Source organism: Tinamus guttatus, unplaced genomic scaffold, assembly GCF_059628265.1.
Source record: "Tinamus guttatus ecotype Peru unplaced genomic scaffold, ASM5962826v1 Tinamus_guttatus_pri_ptg000530l, whole genome shotgun sequence".
Classification (NCBI taxonomy): Eukaryota; Metazoa; Chordata; class Aves; order Tinamiformes; family Tinamidae; genus Tinamus; species Tinamus guttatus.
Window position 1 is genome coordinate 5,143,252 of NW_028289064.1, and position 13,650 is coordinate 5,156,901.

General features: G+C 37.8%; 1 protein-coding gene across 5 annotated transcripts in view; it reads right to left on the reverse strand.

Moving 5' to 3' along the window:
• The window catches only part of KIAA1217 (KIAA1217 ortholog), a 166,496-nt gene that overhangs the window by 97,187 nt on the left and 55,659 nt on the right, over nucleotides 1-13,650 (reverse strand). For 2 of the 5 annotated variants that reach the window (XM_088534008.1, XM_088534009.1), the window contains one exon: nucleotides 1,135-1,215. The exons of the other annotated variants lie outside the window; for them this stretch is intronic. In XM_088534008.1, coding sequence (XP_088390134.1) covers nucleotides 1,135-1,215 — 81 coding nt within the window. The remainder of the gene's footprint in view (nucleotides 1-1,134; nucleotides 1,216-13,650) is intronic. 5 annotated transcript variants of the gene reach the window in all.

The window sequence follows — 13,650 nt, forward strand, 5'->3', positions numbered from 1 at the left end:
ATTTTTATGCGGATATTTAAATTCTGTAAGTGGAAATAAAATGAATCAGGAAGTGTCAAATCAGGTGCAAATACTGTACGCAGGGCTCGCTTTGAGGCCTTCTTCCTTCAGCAGCAGATGCTGCCTCAGCCCTTTGGTGATGGGCTTTTGATGGAAGGAAAAAGGGGCATGCAGTGGCACCTCTTAAATATGCAACTAAACGTGGTCCCCATACGTGAAGATCTAGCTGTGTAGTAGACATCTGCACTACAATTCACATGGAAGTGGGAGAGGAATTCAATAGAAAGATGATACACAGGTAACACCAGGTGCATGTCATATGTGCAGGTATACTGATTTTGAAGAGCCACAGCCCTAGCTGAGCAAATCTGTTACACGGAAATGTAGATTATATCGAAAGGGAAACAATTCTAACTCGGTATGACAAGAGAGGAGAAAATTAGCCAGGGGAACCCAAAGCACCCCAATATGAGCAGGGACATGTAAAACAGGTGAACATTAAACTCTTTTTCAGAAGGTAAACAGGGGCTCTTTTAAATGCTAATTTATATATTTGCTGGGCCAACTATGCTCTGAGTTCTCCAGTCATTATCCTATTTACATACCTATGGTGTTCCTTCAATATAAAGTCACAGAAAAAAGATCAATTTGCCAGCTACAGAACCAAGCTTTTTGCATACCAATACAGATACATTTACTTCTGCATCCATGGATCTATTTTAAACTTTTCAGCAAGACTTTTATCCCTCAAGTGCTAAATATGCAATAAAATACATTGCATACAGTCAGAATACAGTCAGAATTAGGACAATTGGTAGGGGCTATTATTAGTCTAGGAGCTTTCACTAAAGTTCGGTGGATTTCAAAACACTTATCTAAGACAAGAGTCTGGACTTCATGTCCGTCGTGCCATTACAAGAAAACTCGAAACTAAAAATTGTCAAAGGCTGCACATGCATCACATTCTTATGTACAATTAATCAATAGAGATGACAGTTCACTGCTGTAAATGCTGAGGGAAAGGCATGCAGATCCATAGGTTTTCAACACCAGTTGTGATGCAAACCAAACACAGCTAGAAGTTAGCAAACTCAACCCACAGCAAAGTGCAGAAAAAGAAAGTACAGTACTAACTCTCTGAGAGGATTCAATTTTCATCAAGTACCTTTGAATGTCAAGTTCTGAATGCAGAGAGACCAACATGCACTGCAAAACCTGTGGAAGAAAGAGAGAGAGAAAAGAAAAGGGGGGGGAAAGAGAAAATTGTTAAAATGAAAGGAAAAAGGAGGAAAAAAAAAAAGAAAATAAAACCCGCACATACTGAAAGTACACTGAGTAAACCAACAGCAGGGAAGAAAGGCAAAGAAAAGTAATGTAAGAAAATGCACTGAAAAGTAATAAAGAAAAGGCACACCTGCCAGGCAGCAACATGATCTGTCAATATTTAATATGCAATATCCTGAGGACCCTTGCTGGACTCAGTTCAGATGCACTATGTGTACTGGTATGTCAAGGAAATGGAGAATGCTTTTTCAAATATAAGAGTTAATAGCAGAAAGTTAAGCCACCCAGTTTCTAAGATATATCTAGCAACCATATCTTTCAAGAAATGGCAAATATGCATTGTTCTTAAGAAATGATACAATTCTTGGCAGCTGTTTGCAGCATTCATGACAATTTTGGGCTCTTTTACACTTACTACAGAGGCATGGAATTCTTTTAGAGTACTTAAAATATTACATTATTCTTGTTTAACCACATTTTTGTGAAGAAAAAAAGATAAACTACTGTACGATTAAGAAGCATTTTCCAGTCATGTTTCTCTTTGCTATTCTACATGTGATCTTAAAACACACATAATGTGAAAACATTTGAAGAGAGGCTGAAGATTAAAGAAAGAACCAAGCATCTTTTCCCCCTAACAAATGAATGGCATGAGGAGTGGAGGGTAAATTGCCTAGTGATGTTTGTGCCCTAATAGGTGGAAGATCTATATGCTCCTTAATCTTCATTTGCTGCAGGAGGGAGTGGGGTGTACAGGGATATTATATAGTGCTTTAAATTACCTTCTCTGAGCACTTTATTCCTCCTTCAGCCAATGTCAGGCTCCCACGACTGCTGCTGCCCTATTCAGGGCTTGCAGCTATTCACATCAGGCAAAGACATTCAGACTGCTTCGATAACAAGCACATTGTTATTAAGAACCTTACTTAGCAATTATGATGCCAACATCATAATTAAGAGAGCAATTCAAAAAATCTGTTGAATTTTACAAACCCAGGGACACGAATGTATGATAGTTGATTCTAGGGACAAGATAAGCAGCCTACAACTGCACTGTGATTTTTCATGATTTAGTCTGCTGGACACTTTTAAGTGGCAGAACCATTTATTTAAAGAGAACAATAGGTCATTTTTTCTCCCCATGATAAATGCATCATTCAGAATTGTTCAAGTAAAATGTGAGCTTTAGAAATAAGCTATTTATGCAAACACGATACAAATTAAACTCAACCTTCCGGCAAAACCTGGATAAACTCCAATTCCAAACCACGAATACAAAACAGTCATTTACCAATGTCTCACTAATACTGGAACTGTATTAGAGTTTTTCATATTTTTATAATGTCAGTACCCCACACATGCAAAGACTTGAAAATTCTATTTGCCTTTTAGTTGAAATTGTCCCTTTAAAAAAAGGAAAGAAAAAAAAATACTGATTTTCTAAGGACTAAATCCCATGTCAAAGCCAAATAAAGGAGTTTTCCTCCTTTATGCGTGCTTTATCATGCTGCATAGCTACCTGACGTTCAGTCAGCATTAGATCTCAAGACCATGCTTTGAAAGGGGCATTGGTATGTAAAACTATGCAAGAATCACTCCTCCTAAATCCATTGCAGAAAATCAACTTGAGTTACTCAGTTTCCTCAAACTCTGTCACCCTGATGGGGAAATACAACATTCTCCGGATTTTCCTACTCCCAAAGGTAGCATGCCATAAGGTAGGGTAATAAAGTAAGGGCACTTGACAAGCCCAGCAACCCTCCCTACCCACAATCTAGGGAAAATGTTGCTTGTATCCTTAGGTCTCCTGTTCTCATAGCAACATATGAATTTTAATTCTAAAGCAAGTAGCTAGATGAGGATTTGTAGTTAAAATACATAAAACTAGTCCACCTAGACCCAGAAGTCTCTCTCCTCTTAGAGCAATTGTTCGAAAAGCCCATGGTGCCGCATGGGATACAGCACTGGAGTTAACAATCCCTGAGCAAACACAACCTGACACAGCCTGACATGCCACACACAAACACAGAACCACGGCGCTGGCAGCACAGGAGAAGGATCCAGAGAATCCAGAGCAAGGCAGCACCAGGACATCAATATGGCCCATTCTGTATTGCCTAACGAAGACACGGACATGCCAACACAGGAGAAAAGTAGTCAAGAACACCGCTTCCATCCCACATACAGTCCTGATCATGAACGAGATTTGAAGACATTTGGGTCTGAATCCAAACTGAAAATATAGCTTCATTTGGCACATTCACTAATATTTCTTAACTTTGCATGTCTGCTTCCAAATTCACCAGCGGTCTGTTGACCTCCTAGTTATTTAAAGGAATAATGATCTATTTCTTCCTTTCCTCCTGTGTTGTTGGGGATTTTTTTTTTCCATATGTGGGCATGCATGTGGATATATATAGTCCACAATGATGGGAAATGAATTCAATGAGAGTTTTGCAATTCCCAAAAGCAGAGGGCTGCAATCTCCCCCTTCCGTAGGGGCAAGTTCCTGTGACAATTCCCTATCTTCTGCTTCCCTCACAGGTTGGCTACTTCATTGTTCCAGAAAGGTTGCCTATCATAGGAAATAACAGGAATGAGCAGAGAAACAGGAAGTTAGAGCAAATCCCACAGAAGATTAAACCTCTTTGGACTGGACTTCCTATGACAATCTGTATGGAGCAGAGCAGCACACTTACGAGCTCTCAGCAACCTCTACTGGCAAGCACAGAGGCTCCTGTGCTTCACACTAAGCAGAGTTTTATAGACTCTGTTTTTTTATGCCTGTACAGGAGAATCCAGACTCTTTGCTGGTTTAAATGCCCATTCTGCGATTCGCTTCAGCAGCACAACGAAGACCTACAGTAGGTGAGCTTGGGCAGGAGAGCTTGGCCCCACGAGCTGGAAGAATGACAGGGATTTTCAGTCTGTCACCACAGACGGCCAAAGCAGCGAGGTTCGTGTTGAAACAAGTATTAAGTCTTCACGAGCTGTGAAAGCAAACTGCCAGAATAAAAGCAGCACCATGTCCTCTCAACGCTGCATGAACACAGAAACAGATTAAGACAGGCAGGTAGAGATAAAAAGACAAAAGGGAGAAAATTAACAGAAAGGCACAAGTAATGTCTTCTGGAAAAAGGTGGAAAGTGTTAGAGGCCACGGAGGAGAACGCGGGAGAAGGCAGGGCAGGGATGATGTGCACAGCTGATGGAGCAGTTGCAGAGCCTCCTGAACCAGCGAGTCTGAGGAGGAATAACGCTACAAGGACAGAAATTGATTTCAGGATCCACTCCCTGCTGTAGTGAGAAAGGTGCAGGGAACAAGGAAACAGCTGCCAAACATGCTGCTTTTGAACTTTAAAGCAGCATGAGTGAGCGGCGGCCTTGGAAAAGGGGTAGAAAGCGAAGAGTCAGAGGAGGAAAGTGAAGAGGCCGGGAATGTGCTGAACGTCGTCAGTCCAGAGATGCCTGGCAAATGCCGCCGGTAAGGCAGTATCCAGAGGATTAGCATGCCGTAACTCTGGGAGGACAGAGATTAATATCTCGGGGCTGCCTGTATTAGTCATTATCCCAGGGCCTTAAAAATGAGGGTGAAGGAACTGCAGGGCAGCCTAGTGGGATCGGCTTGCTAAGCAGATCAAAGGGAAGTGTTCACCATTATAAGCAGGATCAGGCCTGTTGAGCACTGAATGCTAAATCTCCAAAGGGAAAAGCAAATGCTTCAGACACTTCTGTTGATGATTTAGTAGCAGACATCTGTCCCACTGAATTGGTCTGAAATAATGTCACAGGTCAGTGTTAGGAGCGACGGTAGCTCCAAGAGGTGGCATGTAAACACTGGTATTCTTGCTGGCTGTGATAATACAAAGCAAGTGCTTTTTTACTAGGGCACTGGTACCGCTGTGGAAATAGTGAAATTGAGGAGAGTGTCAGGTTTTCTGATTTCCTTCCGTTTCTGTAATGGGCCTCTGACTCATGCTTTAGATGCATTTCAAAAGGGAAGTCCTTGCAAAGGCAGAGCACGTTGAACAAGTTAGATTTAGCAGGGGTCACCCAGGAAGATGACACAGCCACTGAGACAGCTGCGAGAGGCATTGGTATGGTATGAGGCAGGGGCAGGTAAACCAGAACACTGCAATGTCAATTAGCACTAGCTAGATTTGCAGTCCTGCACTGAGGTCCTGCAGAGACCTGCAATCAGCCGATGTTGGAGGGAAACAATAATGAAAACACAAAGGGCTGGAGATGGGAACGTAGATGACGATATGGAACTAAAGAAGAGGCTGACTCATTAGTTCTCTTCAACAGCCTGAAAAAGGGAGGGAATGAGGATCAAATGCCTCTTTCCTGCATACAACAATTTTGGAGGGAGTACATAAGAAAGTGATATTTCTCAATAATGCCGGGATGGGAAAAAGTCAAGATGGTAACTCAGCTGGGTTCATGCCAAAGAGGCCCTTCTAACAGAAATTTTAAGAGCACAAAATCTGCCAAATAAGGAAAAGAGTTGGTCTTTTCTCACATGAAAGGACAGAGTTGCGTACTGCAGTAACTGTAAGAAATCTGCAAGAGAGCATTTAGGCACCTGAAGAAAAAATGAAAATGATCATGACAAATAGTCTAAAAGGAAGTACAGAAATAAGACGACCAGTCAAATGTAAACCAGGAATGCAGTCAAAGAAAAGCGAACAAAGCAAGAGGACACAAAACATGAGTACTTCTTGTGTTTCAAGCTTTTGTTTTCCAGCGAAGTGTAGATGTACAATATGCCTCCAAGAGTATGTGTTCTCTGGCTCCCACTCACTGAATATTACAGCTGAAAATGATAGATGTGCTAACTTGCCAAATTGCTTTTCTAAAAACTTTCAAACAACAAAATAAGTAAAGAAACCCTAAAACCTTGTGCTCACACTAATTTTAAGGAAAATTAAAGCTAAAATAATATTTTGTATAATTTCTTATCATATTTAATAAACATTAAAATTAAAAAACAATCAAACAGCATATATTTAAAAACCATCTCAACGTAATCAAATAATATTTTAATTTAGAGATACTAGTCAAGTCTTGAAAATAAAAAAACTAAACCAGGTGGAAATGAAAGAGTTCAGAAATTCTCCAGGATCACACAGTCATCCTTCACTTGCTCTCTTCTCCAAACAAGTGGAGGTGCTATGCTGAAACTGTATATTTGCATTGTCTCGACAGAAATACAATATTGTAGCTATATTCTGGATCACATGGCTAAAATGAAAAGAAATTACTTCTTGGTCACCTCAGATGCCTTATAAATATTTATTTATTTATTTATTTCGAGGAAGATCCTGAAGGGTGTTACATACTTCAGTCTTGGTTCTTTCATGGACTTATTCCTAAAATTATGCACGTAATTAAAACAATGATACGAGAAGTCACTACAAGTCAACGGGACCATTCTCATGAGCAATGTTAGGTATGAATTGATCATTTGGCTGGTCTTGAACCGAAATACTTACTATGCAAGACTGGGCCCTAACACGTTAATGTTGAGTGTTCATCAACAACTTCCCTTACCACTAAAGGAACCAAGAAAATAAATGAAAGAAGCAATTCTTACATCTGTGATGTGCATATAGGTATTCATGCATCACCCTGTGCAATACAACAGGGAAAAAAAAAACAATATGCTAGGTGCAGGCTGCAACAAACTGATACGTGGGTCTCGTTCCTCTAAGGTAATATGAACTGGATTTAAGTCACTCTTTTGTGATGTAAAATTCTGTATTCAAAAAGGCTGCAATATATGGACATAGGAGACGGAAAAAAACATTGGCTGGAAACCACAAAGTCAGTTCCTTAAGTGAGTCATGCAAGGAGATTCCTCAGTGAGCAGAAGACAGCTGCTCCCACTGATTCTGGTAAGATTGGAAGGGAAATCACAACTTTGAATTGCATGGATTCAGAAGCTTAACGTTACTAAGTTAAATGGCAAGAATAGACTGAAGCATTTTTCCTCCGTGTCTCACATTTCACACTTTTATCTTAGAAACAGGGACAACCAGGAAAATATATCATATTTATTTACAAGACTCTGTTTCTCCTATTATTCATTGCTACCTCCTATCATTATCTTCCCTTCCTGGAATCACAATATACTGTTGAAAATGAACAACAAAAAACTATTACAAATCTTTATAAAAGAAGAAAGAAACAATAATGATCTATGAAGAATGAGATTTTCATGAGCTCTCTCCAATATTTTGAGAAGTAAGAGAAAGTAAAGTGACAATATCATGTTTAAAAAAATATGGCTGTCCCTTTCTCTCATTCTGCTGTGGTATTTTTCTCTCAACTTTAAAATTTGCCTGACATGGTTATTCATAAAATAACCACTAGTGAAAAGCATAATGTGTAGTATACAATGACAACTGATGGCCTAATGAGAACATCCTCTGAAACGCTGAAAAATGCATGGCCTTGTCCTCTTTCATTGCTCAGATTTAATTGTAACAAATCTTTTATAAGATATTTCTTCTTAGAATTCATTTTGACCTTGACAATTGATTAAATGTACCTTATTTTCTAGGCTGTGATTAGCTCATCCAATTAAACCTTATAAAAGCTTTTCAAAGAGATCAGTCTAATACTTCATATTCAAAATGATAAAGTTGCAGCAGTCCTCCTTGCCCCGAAAGAAAATCATAATAATTATATGGTATTTATTCAAAAGAAAGCACAAACAAAATGACTGTACACTATTTTGTTCCACTTCCATGGTTTCCTCTATAAGACTTAACAACAGCAATGCACAGATTTTCTAGAAAGTTTATCCCCAAAACACTGAAGCATGGAAACTACAGGTGTCTGCCAAGAATTACCATGTTAACTGCTAATCTAGACAACCTCAGGAAAGAGATGATGCAGTACAGTATCTACATGTATCATGATGCTAGGGAACTGACTCAATTGCCTAGGTTTGTGCTCAGCTCTAAGGGAAAGCTATAAACTTCACTTATGTGAGTCAATAGGCCCTAAGCTCTTTTAAGAAAATACATCGTGGATGAGAAGCCATTTAGAGACCACATCAAGATTAATCAAGGTAAGAAGAATCAATGCAGAACGGTACTGACAACCCTTTTCCTTGATGGGTGTTCTCTCACCTATTATTGATATGTTAAAATGCTCCCAGACAACTGTCATTAATCAGAACTCCCTTGACTACAGAAAAATAAGTGAATAGATTTGGTTACATTCAGTTTAAATGATGCATAAAAGTAATTTTCCAAAGGTTTTCCAATTCATTCAGAAAAAAAAAAAAAAAAAAAACCCAAATCCCTTCATGTTTTCTATGTCCCAAGAGTTAGCAAGCCTTGGTTCCCATTCTAGCACTTAATGAAGCCATTTTTCCTGCCTCTGGTCCATCATGTAATGGATGTTCATAATACGTAGCTACCTTACAAGAGTTCTGTAACATTAGCTCATGAACAGTTTCCAGTACACAAAAGGGAAAACTTATATACTTATATAGAAGAATCTCACATGTACACACTATATTAAGTTTCCTCTTAACCTTTTCCAGGGATCACAGTCTCAGCACCGGTGTTGCTTTTTTTTTTTTTTTTTATGTCAGTGTCCTAGATTTTCTTTTAGAAAATCTAAAATTTTGATCTACAACATCAAACTTGAAAAGACTACTTGTCTTATTACTAACAGAATTTATTATCTTCCACTCTTTCTTAAATATGTACCTATCATCTACACAATTACAACGGAGATATGAGCTCACAAGTGCCTTTGTGCAGTAAATATCAGCTTCACACTTGAAGAATACAGTAATTAGAGTGGAATCCAGTTGAGTTAGTCAGCCTTATTATCTTATATTATCTGTTATCTCACATTAGTGAGATAAATAGTAAGTGCAAACAATACTATGCACAAACAGTGAGGTTGCTGAATGAATGCTGCTTTCAGACACAATCAGATATCACAGCTATGATATTAGGGTACAATTAATACCAAACAACATCAGCTTATGGAATATTATCTTGATATCATTATTGTAAAACAAACTATAATTTTCAATGATAAGGAAACTTAAATATATTTTTTTTATATATGGATATTCAAATATATAGTGTTCAAGTGTCCATACTGCAGTATGTTTTCCTACATGTTGAGAAAGCTGCTTCTTAAAGTTATCTACTCACACTTATGTGATACAACATATATCCAATAATAAACCATAAAATAGCTCATTCATTAGAAATGTCAGTTCAAATATAGCCCATTTGGAAGCAATACAGGGATGCTACTGGCTTTACAAGCCTTACAGCACAGGGACTAGAGCTAGAGTTGGATTTCAAGAGTTGATGTCATAATTGTTCACAAGCCAACAGAGGGCTTTAAAACTGACAGGCCTCTAGAATCTATAAAATGGTTTCCAACTTGCAAGATTTCCAGGCCTTGCAGCAGTGGATAATAACTTACAATATAGTTTATTCTTTTTAGAGGAGAAAATGGGTGGAGGGGATATAGCATTTTCATTTAGAAAGGCAGGTACAATTCTATGCACTTATGCGCTACAAAGAGGGATATCCTTCTAAAATCTTATTTTCTGTATTGTACATGTCTTCTCTTCAAATGCTTGAACATTTCCCACTAGAATATCTTCACATTTTAACTACTTTGTTCTTCAAAAACCTATTTTTATAACTGTAGAAAGAGACAGTGTTAAGAAACAGGCCTAGCACCACTCATAAATGACAGTCATCACAAATTAAGAGAAAGCAAGCCTAATAGGAGCCAATAGATTTCCTGTATCCATATATACATATATAAATATATATATAAAAGTGAAAAAAGCACATGAATTTCGATTTCTACAGCATTTTCACTTTGTTGATAGACTTTTCTTTTAGCACATACTCGTTAGTGTTCTTAGTAAGGCTGAAAGCGTACTAAATCACAGGTCAAAACTTTGAAATGAAGTAGCCCTTAGTAGACAATACCAGATGAGCCATACTTAGTTTCTTTTGTTTTTGCATTAACATTGGATGACCTCATATTTCTCAGTGCTTTCCCTCCCTAAATTCAGCAGAAAACAATGACATCTCTTCAAAGTGGAAAGGATGTGAACGAGTAATTCAAAAAGCCATGTCTCATTCTCTTCTAAATATGCAGCATAGTCTTTACTAGCTGATAAATACTGCAGCCAGAACATAATATAGGTTTACATTTGAGCACTATCCATTTGCTCAGTTACTGAAACTATGCGAGCACATGTATCTCATGATTTAGAGGCATGCACATAAAAGGAATCCTAACTCTGCTGAAGTTGATGGAATTTTTTGCTAAGGGCTTTAAGAGAGTGCCAGAATTTCATTCCTACAATGCGAGGACTCTTTTAGCATCCCCAAAGCCTTAAAAGGGATTTAAAAGATTCAAAGGGAAGAAAAAATGGGTCCTAACATACTATTTTTTTCTTTCAGGAAGTTTTTGAGAATAATTCGTTTCCCAGCAGGTGCTTCTGTAGGAAATGACTTATGAAGGAAAACACGCTGGCAGTGGAAGTGGTCCTTTTTGTATGTGTCTGAACAAGGGATACAATGCCTAACTTCGTGAATATAAATGTGTTGATAGACATTACAGATATTCTGATGGTAATTTTTGCCTGCTGTGTCTTGATAGTATCTTGGACACTAGAAAATGATTCCTATTTTGTCCATGAAGCAATTCTTTCTTCCTCTCCTCTCCTCTCCTCTCCTCTCCTCTCCTCTCCTCTCCTCTCCTCTCCTCTCCTCTCCTCTCCTCTCCTCTCCTCTCCTCTCCTCTCCTCTCCTCTCCTCTCCTCTCCTCTCCTCTCCTCTCCTCTCCTCTCCTCTCCTCTCCTCTCCTCTCCTCTCCCTTTGTTGCTCATAACTCAATTTGCCTAATGCTGTTAAGCAGAAATACATCTTTATTGTCCAAACAACAGCCAAACATATATTCTCTTATTTCCTAACATCAAGGCTTTCTAATGTCTGAGGTAATTGTTAACAAGAAAAATTTTGTGCATGATAGCTTAGAGCATCAAAGTGTGCTTTGTGCAGGTATATTTTTTTCCTTTCTGTGTCCTCAAAAGCAGCTCTTACCTGCAACCAAATCATGACCCCTGACTGAAACACTGTGACCCTGAGATACAGTCATCAGTGCTATCCTCCTCAATGTGGAAACTGATGACACAACTGTAGATGAACTCAGGAATGCTCTCCAGGTTGACTTCCTAAGAAACACTGTTCTTATTACCACCCCCATAAGATGAAGATTCAAACTGTTATTAGCTTGTAGGCAATAGCTTTGAGACAAATATTCCACTGAAATCTGTTTTTGTTGTTGTTGGGTTTTTTTTTGTTTTTAATTCTGAAGATTCTGAGCAAAAAATCCAAATTGGACAGACATATAGAGCTGAGGAATCAAAAGAAAATACCGGAGTCCTTAAGTATTTCATAAAAATATTCCAAATAAAATCATTCCAGTCATCTATTCATATAGATTATGTTACCCTACTATCCCCATGACCCTATTGAATTAGTTCCCACTATCATTCATTTTCTCTAATTATTGCAATTCCCAGAAGCATCAGAATTTCTCCATCTCTAGAAACCAGAATAAAAAGGAAAGGAGAAAAGAAAAAGAAAAGTCTGACAAGGAAGGTAGACTGAGGACAATTCTGTGAAAGCATATGTTCAAACAAGTTCACAGAAGGTTAGCTAGTGTAAGAAACCCAAGTGGAAAAACAAAATCTAATGGATGATCATATTGGCTCTGACATGCATTGACTGAGCTTTCAGTTCTGCTTATCTCAGGAACTGAATAACTCGCTAGTAATTTTGATAGTATCCAATAAGAGAATGGTGTAAGTTGTATGAGTACTGAAAAAGATAAATTTCTGTTTTATTTTTCTGCAGGAACACTGAATTCTAAAACGAACCAATCATATGATTATTTTAGAAGTTACTAATAAATAATCTCATTTCACAGATATTTATGCCAGAGGCCTAGCACAGAAAAAGAAAAAAAAAAAGGCAAGGAATAGCAAAAGTACCTGTTAGCAACAATACCTGCTTGTCTCTTCTCATTCACTGATGTAATTCAAGAAATTTAGTCTTCCTCAGAGCAGCTTGGGATATGAACTGAGGAACCGTTGGTCATTTCTATAAATAGTGGTGTAGATAGCTTCTAGATATCTACTATCTTTTCAAAAAAAAAAAAAAAAATTTGGAGCCAACTGTCTGGAAGGAAAAGAGACTTGGAAAAGTGTAAGCATTTAGGAAAACTTCTCTGGAATAGCTTTAGATTCTAAATAGTAAAAATTATTAGGACAGCATTTGCTGAATTTCAAAACTGAAACACGTGAATCTCAGATGGATGCTGTGCCCACATATTTGTAGGACACAGAGCTCATTCAGTAACAAACTATATGGCTTATAAATGAATGATTTAAAACACAAAAAAACCTATTTCATTCAAAAGATGGACTTTTCTTTAGAAAATGTTTGACAAAGAAGTGAGAATTCCTCAGCAGCAGTGCTATGGTGTTTACAAAGGTCAGTTCTGTGCAGAATGCAAACTGAAATGGTTCTAACCAAGAAGAACAGGAGAAAGGTACAGCTCAGTAATTTGCAGGAAAAACATTATGTGAAGAAAATTCAGAAATATATGTTTCCAAATTAACTATTCAACTTTTTTTCATGCCTGAGAAGTAAATGAGAATGGAAAAAAAAAAAAAAAACTTTTGTGGCCACATAGTACAAAAAAAAACTAGTTGTCTTTAAAGGTGTTTTGCAAACAATGCTAACTTCGAAAGATATTCTCACATCACAAAGCCTTTCAATCTTCTTAATAAAATCTGTGTATCTTCTTTACATGTAAATATTTAATGGAAATTGGGAAGAAACACTGTTCTGGGGCAACTTTCTCCTTTTGCCTTTGTAAGTACTGGATAAATAATGATAACATATTGACTACAATAAACCCTTATTAGCATTTAAAATGTGTGAGGAAAAAAAAAGCACTCCTTACACTGTGAGTTTTTTTTTTCTGAGGTACTAGGATAGGTATTAGTCTTTTAAAGTAACTAGTATATTAAAGATACTCGTTTATTAAACAGCAACTACAGTGTCTATTGAGAAAGACGGGTAACAACATGATCTAAGTAACAGGTGAAACAGGTTGTAAACTCCTGTTAGTTTGTCAAACTTACACCCCATGCAGACAAACAAGCAAAAAGCAAACGAATCAAAGCTCCCCCTCCCAAAGAGAACAACGTACTTTTCACATGAACTCTCTGATTGCGTTAATAAGTATGCCAGATCTCAGCTGTAAGGATGAGGAAAGGATGGTGCCTTTC